The following is a 12892-nucleotide window of genomic DNA, read 5'->3' as shown; positions in this document are numbered from 1 at the left end:
AGCAACGTTATATTTTGTCAGAGTGAAAACTACAGCAGAGAGCAATCAACACCCTTATGAACTTTCTCTATCAATAAATATCCTCCGTCCTCAGCTGAACAGCTTCCAGCCCCTTACTTTAATTATTTGTTCAGATTATATAGCGCTCTTTATACAGAAATCCCAGACTGGTTAACGTAAAAAAATTAACCATAAATCTGTTCCAACAGGTACATTTAAAATTCTAGAGCAGCCTTTACCAACCTAGTGCCCTGCAAATGCTTTGGAATACAACTCCCATCAGGACCATTGGAGATGTAGTCCAACTCTAACTCTAACATCAAGAGGACACCAGGCTAGTGAAGATTGCTATACAGGATATCCAGTATATAGAAGGACAACTCTACAACACAATCTAATTCAGCAGTAGCAGCTTTGTAGCTGTTTAATTTTTATATTGATTAGCCACTCACCATAAAGATTATCTGCATTCTTATTTGTACTTTTTAAATAGCATTTTATGTTTTTTTTATTATAAACAGCCCTGACAGTTTATGACATGGTGCTATAGTAATACCTGTATTATAGATAAACATAAAATAATAATAATAATAATAATAATAATAATAATAATAATAATTTATTATTTATACCCCGCCCATCTGGCTGGGCTTCCCCGGCCACTCTGGGCGGCTTCCAAAATAATATTAAAATACTATAATATATCAAACATTAAAAGCTTCCCGAAACAGGGCTGCCTTCAGATGTCTTCTAAAAGCCTGGTAGTTGTTGTTCTCTTTGACATCTGGTGAGAGGGTGTTCCACAGGGAAGGCGCCACTACCGAGAAGGCCCTCTGCCTGGTTCCCTGTAACTTGGCTTCTCGCAGTGAGGGAACCGCCAGAAGGCCCTCGGAGCTGGACCTCAGTGTCCGGGTAGAACGATGGAGGTGGAGACGCTCCTTCAGATATACTGGACCAAGGCCGTTTAGGGCTTTAAAGGTCAGCACCAACACTTTGAATTGTGTAACACAAGTAATCACTGAGGCCTTGTGATGCACACTAGGGCTGATTGTAGTTTGGAGTCTGACAACATCTGGTTATCCACCCCTGTGTTTAAATCAGGGTTGGCGTATGTCCTGAATCTCCCTGACATAACCAGTAATTGACCGTCAGAAATAGTGTCCGGGCAGAAATCGCTGAGACGTCCAGGAAAATCCAGACGTATGGCAACACATGTCAGCTGTGTCTCTTATTTTGTCAACTCCTCTTAAAAACAGCTTTAAAAAAAACAATTTTTCTGTTCCGATTTTCACTTTTGGAAATACGGCAACCCTAGTTAAAGGCATGTAACTCAGTGGGTATACATTCTGCCCCTTGCCTCCTCCTTCTTCCTTCCCCACCCCTTGTTGTTGTAAGCTCCTTTGCCCAAATCTGGATGGGAAGATCCTAAGGGCATGGATAAGTTTGTGCCACAGAAATCACCCTCATCGCTAGAACATAAATGGAGCCCTGCTGGATGGTTCATATTGTCCAGGATCCTTTGATCTCCCCTCCTGTGATTTACAACAACTGGTGTTTTTGAAGGCATGCTTTTTCCAACAGTGGAAGCAGAACAGAGCCGTTTCGGCTAGTAGCCTCTGACCATCCTTATCCTCGATGAATTTGTCTAATCCTCTTTTAAAACCATCCAAGTTTGTGGCCATGGTCGCCACTACCTCTTGCAGGAGCAGAATCCATAGTTTTAACCGGGTAGTGATAAAGCGGGATATCAAATCCAAACTCTTCTTCTTCTTCTTACCGTCTAAATATTCTATTATTATCATTATTATTATTTTGGCCTGCAGGGGCTGGAACGGATATACACCCAATGCCTGAGCCAAAAATCCACCCATATCTATACTGTAATCAATAAAGATGTGGCCATTTCTAATCCAGATCATTGTCTGTTTGAGTTTATTAATCACAACTTACATTTAGCCGCTGCCCAGGGTTGGGTGGGTGGCACTGCAACTGGGCCTGCAGCAAACAAACTTTGTGGTGAGTTCCTCCACTTTCTTGTTCAGAAAAAAGCACTGGTTTTAACTATGTAGAGAGCCAGTGTGGTGTAGTGGTTAAGAGCGGTAGACTCATAATCTGGTGAACCGGGTTCGTGTCTCCGCTCCTCCACATGCAGCTGCTGGGTGACCTTGGGCTAGTCACACTTCTTTGAAGTCTCTCAGCCCCACTCACCTCACAAAGTGTTTGTTGTGGGGGAGGAAGGGAAAGGAGAATGTTAGCCGCTTTGAGACTCCTTCAGGTAGTGATAAAGCGGAATATCAAATCCAAACTCTTCTTCTTCTATGTACTGCATGAATACTTTCTTTTCTCTGCCCTGAATCTTCCAACACTCCACTTTTCTGGGTATCCATGATTTCTAGTGTTATGAGAGTGGAAGAAAAGCTTTTCTCTCATTACTTACTCCATGGCAGGCATAATTTTTAAAAACTTCTATCACGTCACATTTTACACATCTTCTCTCTGAACTAAAAAGCCCCAAGAGCTGCAACTTTTCTCCATAGGGGAGTTGCTTCAGCCCTGCCACACATCTCCCAAGTACACACAATACTATTTTCTGTAACAGTTTATGGCATATACAGTGCTTTTTTTTTTCCTTTAAAATTTTTTAGGGGTACTCTCATTTTCCTTATATTGAAATGCTGCCCCTCAATGAGGCCAAACTTAGATTCACAAAATGTGTGGGGGTATGCGTACCCCCACGTACACCCCCCAAAAAGCACTGCACATATATATCAATAAATTCAAAACAAATACAGCTGAAGCTGCAATCCTATGCATATGTACTTAGCAGCAAGTCCCACTGAACTCAGTTAGGGCTTCTGCTCAGAGATGCACAGGATTTCAGTGCAAGCTTTAGGATCGCCAAAAGAAGCAGATGTCATTGCTGTGACAGCAGAATCTGACTCACTGCTGCAGAACCTTATATTCCATTTAACTAACACAAACACTCATCCCTGACAGCTTGTTTTCCAAATGAACGTTTTCATGGCGCACAGAAAAGAGTGCTGTTTACATTCTTTGGGGAAGAAAAGGCAAAAACACTCCAGCCAAAATCTGCAGCGCTACGTGTTGCAAATTAAATGTTTGCTCCGAGTAGACGAACCAGAAGAGCTACTTGGCCTTGCAAACTCCACCAGCAACAGAAACGACAAAACGGTTAATTCCTTCTGGAGTGCACGAGAACCCTAACTGAGCGAAAAAACAAGACCTTTCGAGAATTTTGAGCTAAAAATGTTCTCAGAACACTGTGCCTCAAAAGAAAACAGGAAGCCTGTCCCAACAAGATCTGGACATCTGGACATATTAGTCTGGGACATTACAACTGGCAGCACCGAGAATTGTACGCTGGTGCTGTGGAACTCCTTCACAAGGGAAATCAAGTAGAGCCACCCTTCTCCCTTGCATTCAGGAAACTTGTGAGGCATTTATTTATTTATTTATTTATCCAGACATTCGGCTGATGGTTTTACAAAGGTTGGGGTTTTTTTGGTTTGTTTGTTTTTTGTTTGTTCTACCGTGTTTAATTACTACCTGCAGCACATTCTAATGTTGCTCTGAATATTGCAATTCATGTAACCTTGTAGTTGTGAACCACCACAGGTTCGCTTGGGAGAGGGAGGGTGGCTTATAAATCTGGAACAAAAAAAATAATGTTTGTGCTCTGTGGGATTCCCAGTTTGCTGTATCAGCAGCACAGATGACGGTGAGAAGGGTGAGATTACTGGTGAGCAGAATTTTAAACATCCACTCCCGGCACTGCCGTCCCCCTCGCTCCCCGTGCCTCCATTGCTCCCATGACACAACTGAGCACCAGCAAAGAGGAGGGCGAGCACCGTTTGTGTATGGAGGTTTGTGTTTTGAATGCAGTTCAGGGATGTGTGGTGTGTGTCGCCATCTTGGTCATTCCCGCATTTGAGTTGGCCACCTTTGGCATGAGGCCCTCAAAGGGTTGGCTGTTAGTGAATGTGACCTTTGATGGCGGGGGGAGTCCCATACCCAATATAAAGGATTGCAGACACAGGCTATGTGCACACTACCCATGCAAAACACATTTAGAGCACATTGTTTTCTGCCCAAGAATTTTTGGAACTGTAGTTTACTCCCTCAGAGATAATTCCCAGCACCCTTAAACTACAGTTCCCAGAATACTTTGTGGGGAAAGCCATGCATTTAAAAGGTGCTTTAAATATATGATGATTACGCAGTCAGCCTTAAATTTTCATTTGCCTTTCAGTGCTAAACAGTCTACACAGTAGAATACTTTATTACACAACACCAAAGCAAAGAACATGCTTTCTAGCTTCCAAATAAGCCCCAGAACAGATAGAGCAGCCCCACACCGCCTGCAAGACATCTACTAACTTTTTTTGCTATTGCACAAGTTAGCCTTTAACTTTTCAGAATTTTGATCTGGCAGCCTAAAGCTACAGAGTGGGCCTTTCCTTCTGTGTTTATTATGACATCCTAAAATTCTAAAAGAAGAAGAAGAACTTTGCTAACCTGATACAGGAGTCCTATAGACCCCAGTTAAGTCATAGTTTAAAAGAACAGGATATGACACACTCAAATTTAATGCAAGCATATTAAATTGTTCTAAGAACAGTTGTTCATATTCCAGCTACAACTATTGGAGTGGGTGTGTTATCCAGAGTCTGAAGTGATCCCTGTTTTTGAGTCATATTCCACAGATTATTTCCCCACACAGAGCTGTAGCTAGGTGATCTTACACCCCTGGCAGAACCGTCCAGATAGCACCCCCTAGGCATGGACAAATTAGCTCTTCTTTCTGCCTCTCCTCCAACCCCGCCCCCTTCCACCCATTCAATTCACCCTCCATCTGAAACCATTTCTTACGAGGCAATAATCAATTTTTATATTTATGGACATACTATTAGCTGATTTTGTGTGGGGGGAGATCGCCTGCACCCCTGGCAGGGGCCCACCTCGCCACCCCCTAGCTACAGCCCTGTCCCCACAAACATTATTCATACACCTTTTCTTCAATAACCACTGCAAAAATCCTTCTGGGAATATTATTTATTCCTTTTCTTGCTCTTTTTGAAGAGAAAGTACTGGTTAACACACCCTTGCCTTAACTATATCAGCTTAGCTGTTAGGTTGTTAAATGAGAGCTTTTCACCATGCTGGTCATCAGTGATTCGTTTTTCTTCCCCGGCATACTTTTAATGAATGCAGCAAACAAATGTAATATGTAAGCACACCACAAGAGCGGACGGCTGAATGCCGTGGACATTCAAGAACTTTATTGTTCATGAAATCTGAGTTGGCACAGATCAGGGGAGAAAAGTTTTACATGTATCCTACCATGCACCCAAAGGCAACAGGGGTTAAATATTCAATCAATAGGAAATATTTCAAAGGAGAACCCAAAGGAATATGACCTTTACATTATGTATCCTTGCTCATGTGAAGCTATCTGCTCTGCCCTTCCAAAACAAGAGAAAGAGCTACACCAACAATGCCAAGATCTTATACATATACCTTATACAGGCCAAAAGGGGACTGATTGCAGGTTTGCTCTGGGAATCTTCCCACATACCTATATTTCCTTCCCACATACACATACCATCCATGAAAAGCTACCAGGTTTCTAAAAGGTGCCAATGGGCACACAAGAAAACGCAAAGCATTAGTGTGTACCCAGACCTCCACACAAACTGTGGCCCCTTCTCTACCATGCACACATTTCTTGACTATAATAAAAGGGAATGGAATGACGACTGTTCAGTTATAATCATAGAACTGTAGACTTGGAAGGGACCACAAGGATCAAGCCCCTGCAATGCAGGAATCTTTGGCCCAATATGGGGCTCGAACTCACAACCTTGAGATTAAGAGTCTCATGCTCTACCGACTGTGCTGGTTCCGAGCCACTATGAATCTCACAAGCTCTCATTATGGCAAATTGGAAGTTTCTACCAACAGAAGTCTGCCCAATTAAAAAGAAGAAGATGCAAACTTAATCCTCTTTGAATGTCTTAGATAACAGACCAGACAAGAGAAGCACACATAAGATGTGAAGTTCTAGGTTGCAAATATAGAAACATATATTTTTTAAGACAACAAACTACCCGTGCTCCAAGTTTAATCCTTTCAGCAAAACCTGGACATCATCCACCCAGTGTTAAACACTTTTAAATCCAGTTGAAGGCAGTGAAACATACTAAATTTGAGTTGATTTTTGCTGTACCCCAAATTTATATTTTCAGGGATTGGAACCTAGGAGTAACTTAAACACATAATGTAGCACTTCATGTGCATAGATAACTTCCCCAATAAAACCATCAGTTCAAATCTGCCTCTGCCATGAATACACTAGGTGATTCTGCATTCTCAACCATGGGCGTAGCGAGGGGGGCAGGGAATCAATAAAAATTAAAATTAAAAGCTAACAGAGGTTCTGCCCCCCCTCCAACAAAAATCCTGGCTACGTTCTATGTTCTCAACTGAAATATGTGTATTGAAACAGGTGTATTGTAATGATCACTGAAGATGTATGAGAAACATTTTGCACAATCAGAAAAGTGTGGTACAAATCTGAAGGATTAAAATTGCCAATTCCTGAAGCGTTGAAAGGTGAAGGGGGAGGAAACGACCCCTTTCAACTTCGCCTCCGATGGTGGCTAAAAGTGTCTTGAAAGGGAAACCACATAGAGAATGCGGCTGAAGCGTGGACAGGAAGACAGGGTCGTCCAGCAGTAAAAGCGAGAAGCATCTTCGTCGACACAGGCTGGCTGCGTTGAAGAGGGTGAACTAAAAAAATTCCGCCTTTGCACAATCGGCAAAGCTAGTAATGGGGGAAGATGGCGTAAAAGCAGCCGCGGAGCTGATCTGATGAGGCATGGACGGAGCAGGGGGGCGGGAGGGGCAGAGGTGGCGGTTGTGCAATCCGAATTCACCCTTTAACCTCCTGGGAAGCTGCCGGACCTTCCCAGCTCCAGCCTCCAAAAGGGGATCCACTCGACTTAAACTGCCTTGCACTGGTGCGTCTCTGGGCGGCTGCCTTCAGCCTATCCCAGACTCTGGGTCTTCAAAACTTCGGGGAGGGGAGAGAAAGAGTTGCTCTCCACCAAACCGATCGCCCCCTGAAATTTCCTTTCGCCACTGACGACGAACGCTCAGTTCAATCCGGTGTCACTCCACACATGATCTCCAGCTTTTGGAGAGACGGTGCTGGAAAGCCAGCGCTCTGCAAACTGGCGCAGTTCAAAAGTTTATGTGAACGCAATCTCTCTCCCCTCCCCGCCCCACAGAAAAAAAAACCAACACTTCTTTGAATCCTACTCCGCTATTGACGAAATGCAACCGAAGCTGCCAGCGAGCTGGAATACGCGCAAAGGCGCGCGTGGTGGCGATCCGTTGTGGCACCAGGGAAGGACTTGGGGGCGCAGAGGTCCAGGGCAGGACGCAGCCCCAAACTCAACAAGGATGGCTTACCGCCGGGGAAGCCAACGCGGTGCCCCTGACCCAGATTTTGTGGACCCCCAACTTCATTCAGTGAGCATGGCCAAGAATTAAGGGAGGTGAGGGGTTGTCCAAAACATCTGGAGGGCGCCATGTTGGCTACCCTTGGTGAAGTAATGCTGATGACCCCCTAAAGAGGGCTCACCCGCGTAAGACCATTAAGTCCAGGGGCTTAAATTTCTTAACTGTACTCCTGCAGTTTTCTGACCGCGCATTTCTACCTAGCCTACGTTGGCTGAAAATCAGCTGTGCATTTACGGTAATATTTTCGGGGAAAGGAGTCCGGAGTGTGAAGTGTTGCATCTGGAGTGGCGGCGCCTTAGTGCAAGCTGTCGTTATTCCTGCCTCTAGAAATATAAATATGCCACGGGACGAAGAATGGGAGTCACTCCTTTTACTTTTTAGAGGATTCGACTCGTTTCTTTTCTTTTCTCGCGTAATAGCTCCCAGACGCGCGACAAGAGTGGACACCGACAAAGAACATGCTAAAGTCCCATTTTTGTCATTATGCAGACAGGCGCACCCCAGGTTACATTTTAACTGGCTGTCTAAAGGCCCACGGGCATGGGGATAAGGGGGAGCGATCTCCAGTGCTCCCTTCTCAGTTCCGGAGGTTCTAGAGTTACAGTAGTTCAACAGGTAAAGAGCGGAGCAGGATGCCAAAGCCGTTGGATTTTAGTAGCGTGAGAAGAGATCGTTTCTGGACCTCTCTGTTTAAGGTTGATAATCGCTTTCCGCCTCCTAAGCGTAGTTCTGTCTCCAAAAGACACTGGCACACACAGACACGCACAAGGTGCAGATCTGCGACTGTTCCTTTGGCGAACAGCTTTCTTGGGTAAGTTTGGGAGCATCCTATAAGCGTCAATTCCAAGGAAGAAGAGGAGGGAAGGAAGGGGGGAAGCTAGCCAAAGAGCTGGAAGTTGACCCTTCAAAAGTACACAGATCTGGGAACGACAGAACCGTCACAGATCCCGGAGCAAAGCCAAGAAGAAGTAACATTATTTCTTTCGCGCCGCAATTCCAGTGAATAGCTTCAGTCATTCCCAAGGCATCGGGGCGAGATCCTGCCAAAATTCAGCGCGTCCATGTCCCGCGGATTTCAAGGGCAGAGTTAAGAAGAAAGGCGAAAAGCGCCCTTTGAAATCGACGGGAACCTAACCAAACGTGTTTTAAAATATATTATTACAGTATGAGTATTACAATCCAGCGTAAGCAAAGCTCTCGGAGGTCCCGTAGATTTCAGGGCAGATGAACATGTGTTTAATGAACTCATGAGAAACATGGGTTTTTAAAAAAAAAAAAAAGGAACGTAAAACTGCTCAGCTTTGTCTGGATTGTACCCAACATTAAAAAATAAGACAAAAGTGTACAAACGTCAACAAGCGAATCGTACAAGTGTGTATGTATCATAGGAGCCAGCTCCTAGGGGGCGAGGTCCCTTCGACCCTCCAATAAAATATTTGGGGGGCCGCCCCCCCAAAATTGATAGGCATTTCTATTCAAATAGTGTGCATACGATGCGTCAAGTGATCGATTATGCAGGGCGGGGCTTGCCCAATATTTTATTCAAGTTGGCACCCCTATTGTGTATTTACACAACACACACTATATATATATACTATATATATATACACACAATACACACACACAGCTGTTTTGTTTTTGTGTGTGTGTGTGTGGAGCAGTGCCAACTTGAATAAAATATTGGGGGGCCCAGGTAAGCCCCACCCCGTATAATCGCTTAGAAGTCGCAACACCCACCCACAATTTAAATGGCAATGCCCATCAACGTGGGACCCCACCATGCAACCCCAAAAATAAATTCAGGGGCCACCCTTCGTGAGCTATATGCCCATTATATCAAGATCAACGCTGAGGCCTTCCCATCCAACAGGCAGAACGACGATGATACAATATTGACAAGTTGTTGCTGTTGTTGTTATGACCTGATACGGCAGGAGAGACCTCAGCCGGAGAAGGGCCACTCTGGAACTGAGAGAAGAAAAGGACTTTTTCCTAAAAAGGGAAACCCCCACCCCCGATCGGCGCCGGATCGGGGAGGTGAGGGCGCCCTGCTGCTCAGATGCGCCCTGGGCGCCTTTCCTCTTACCTCTTCTTCTCCTTCTCCGCTGTCATCGTGGAAGCGGCGCCTCCGCTGCTCTGCGCGGCGTCTGGATACACGGGCTCCCTCGTGGGCGCGCCCGACCCAGGCAGGCAGGCAGGGGGCCTGGCTTGGGTGGGTGGGCAGGTCCCCGGTGGCCTTTGGAGAGGTGCAAGGGGCGTGCTGGGCTGCGCCGGCGGGCTCCCTCTTTCGGCCGCGCAGGTTCCCTGGTGGCGCTCCTCGTGGCGAGCGGGTCCGGTGGTGGCGGCGGCGGCGCTGCTTTCGAGGCTGCGATCCCGGGGCCGAGCCGCCCCTGAGCTGACCATACAGTCTCAGGACACTGCCGAGGATTGTACAGTCCGCTCAGGGGAGAGACGAGGCGGGGCGGGCGCTGTGCTCCCCTTCTTGCCGGGGGAATCGATGTGAAGAGGCAGCTGCGCGCGCGGGGCTCCCTTTAAGACGCGCAACCTTGGCCGGCGCTCCGAGAGGGGCAGGCGCGAGACGCTCCTCAGCCAGCCGACGGCTCCCGGCTCCAGCTGGAGCGGCCGACGGAGCGCCGGCCAATGGGCGGGCGAGGCGCACGCCGAGGGGCCCGCCTCCTCCTCCTCCTCCCCCGCCTCCCTCCCCGCCCGTCGAGCAAGTTTCTCCCGACTTGTGGAGAGGAAGGAGGGCGGCGGGCGAGACGGAGGGGCGCGCGGTCACTCAGAGAGCGCCAGAAAGGGGCATCGCCACAGGCGGCCTCGCGGGCACCCGAGGGCGAGGCGAGGCCCCGGGACCTGTTTGCCCAGGGAGCTGAGAGGGTTCCGTGACGCACGGGGAGGAGGAGGCAGGACACGGAACAGCTCCCCGGAGCCGTCTGGAAGCTGCCACGGCGAGTCTCGTGCGCCAGGGCCGGTTTCAGGCCCTTGCCATTAACTCCCAAGGGCAGGGGTGCCGACTAGAATAAACTATCGAGGGCGGGGAAGGGAGCAGGTATGCCCCGCCCCGTATCGCCGATCACATGACATGGCACGCGCACACAAAATTTGGGAATTATCCTCAATTTTGAGGGGGGGGGAGAGCCTCCTGAAATATTTGATGGAGGCAGGTCAACCCCCTAGGAGTTGGCTTCTATGCCTAGGGGCCAAGGTCCCTTCAGCCCCCTCCAATTGATGGGCATTGCCATTCAAATTGAATGGATACAGTGGTACCTCAGGTTACATACGCTTCAGGTTACAGACTGCGCTAACCCAGAAATAGCACCTCAGGTTAAGAACTTTGCTTCAGGATGAGAACAGAAATCATGCTCCGGCGGCGCAGTGGCAGCGGGAGACCCCATTAGCTAAAGTGGTGCTTCAGGTTAAGAACTGTTTCAGGTTAAGAACAGACCTCTGGAACGAATTAAGTACTTAACCCGAGGTACCACTGTATTGACATTCAAATGATGTGTGTGCGCCACATCACGTGATCACTTATACTGGGTGAGGTTTACCTGGTTTCCCCCCCACCCCAATATTTTCTTCAAGTTGGCACCCCTGACATTTTTCAATTATTTAATAATTTGTTTAATAATTTGTTTTATTTATTACTCGCCCTTCACCCCAAGGTCCCAGGCAGGGTGTCAGTGAGTGGGAGCCAGTGTGGTGTAGTGGTTAAGAGCGGTGGACCCGTAATCTGGTGAACCGGGTTCGTGTCTCCGCTCCTCCACATGCAGCTGCTGGGTGACCTTGGGCCAGTCACACTCCTCTGAAGTCTCTCAGCCTCACTCACCTCACAGAGTGTTTGTTGTGGGGGAGGAAGGGAAAGGAGATTGTTAGCTGCTTTGAGACTCCTTAGGGTAGTGATAAAGTAGGATATCAAATCCAAACTCTTCTACTTGTGCTGGGAATCACAAGTGCGACCGTGCTGAGGTCCTGCTGGACAGCAGGTTGGCTACTGGCAGAACAGGACGCAGGGCTAGATTAGTTATTGGTCTGGTGAAGCAAGGATCTTAATGAACAAGAGCCCAGCCGACCCAAACTTATTGAGGGTGGGGGAAGCCTCCTCTGCTGGAGGGAAGGCTGCCGAACCTCAGTGATGGCTGGTCAAGAGTCAGTGGCTATAGGCACCCCAGAGACCCTGGAGCTTCAACAGCTGTTTGGTGGTACCAATTTTGGACACACCCTGTGAATAGTGGTTCTCCATTGAGAGCCAGTGCCATCGTGGATTGACCCTAGACTAGGACAGTGGTTCTCAAAGGGTGTGGCATGCCAAACTGGCCTTGCAGAAAAGGGTGGCAAGAAGATTCAAAGACAATATTATATTTTGGGAATGACTCATGTTCTTCTGTAGGTGCATTGTTTTATACTTTCTAGATGCCCCGTGATCATATTATAAAGTAGTTGTGTTTTCCATTATAAATCAAGCACAGCTAGGAGTTGTTTCTTTTTTCCCCTCCTATTGGTGTTTCTTGTCAATTAAAATTTTGGTGTGGCTCCATCAAATTTATATCCTGCCCTCCAAACGGAGCCCAGGGCAGCAAACAACAAGTAAGTATAAAACAATTCCAGCACAGATGCAGACCAGGAAATATATCGGCTGAAAAGGTTTGTTGCAAGGGGAAGAAGTTCAATGGGCACCGAAAAGAAAACAGGGGTGAAATTCCAAGGGGCAGGTGCTGCAACACTAAAGGCCCAATTCCTACATTGTACAGACTGGACCTGCTGATAAGAGGTTATCTACCCTGGAAAACCAGAGCCTGGGAGGTCTCCACAACGTAGTGCAGCCACATAGAAGGCCCTCTTACACTTTAATTGTGTGTGTTGTTTTTTATAAAGTGCCATGAGACTATGATTGAAGGGTGGTATAAGATAAATAAAGTTAGTATTTTCCTCCGTTGGCTGTGCTTTTAAGTCGTCGCTAGGTGCCTCACAGGCTTTCAGATGCATGCTTTAATAAGCAGATAACATTCCACCTCCGGCACAAAACTCACTGGGTGACCTTGGTCCAGTCGCTTTTTCTGGAACGAACCTACCTCGCAAGGTGTAGTATTTATTTACTTAAATCCTTCCTACCCTACTCTGCAGCCAAAAAGGTTCCCGGCTTACTGATCAGTTTAAATCAACAACAACAACAAGGATTGCAGTCTAAGGGATAGGGAAGGAAAAGCAAACTCAGGGACTGCTTCTTAAAGTTACAGAGTGATCTTGAAGATAAAAGGAGGTGGCCCTGCGTGCTGCCCTGAGCTCCTTGGAGCAGGGTAGGATAACATACTGGTAATCCCTGCCCTGCAAATGGCAGGCTGGAGTTGAG

General features: G+C 47.1%; 1 protein-coding gene across 2 annotated transcripts in view; it reads right to left on the bottom strand.

Moving 5' to 3' along the window:
- Positions 1-10081, bottom strand: part of EPAS1 (endothelial PAS domain protein 1) — a 125419-nt gene extending 115338 nt beyond the window's left edge. Inside the window, exon 1 of one of the 2 annotated variants that reach the window (XM_080998128.1) lies at positions 9632-10081. In XM_080998128.1, the coding sequence (XP_080854254.1) occupies positions 9632-9948 (317 nt within the window). In that variant the 5' untranslated portion in view covers positions 9949-10081. The remainder of the gene's footprint in view (positions 1-9631) is intronic. The other variant, XM_080998129.1, reaches the window with a different exon arrangement.
- Between the last annotated feature and the right edge of the window lie 2811 nt (positions 10082-12892).

This window comes from Podarcis pityusensis (genome assembly GCF_964106645.2).
Source record: "Podarcis pityusensis genome assembly, chromosome: 3".
Lineage (NCBI taxonomy): Eukaryota > Metazoa > Chordata > Lepidosauria > Squamata > Lacertidae > Podarcis > Podarcis pityusensis.
This window is presented reverse-complemented; position numbering and strand designations above follow the sequence as displayed.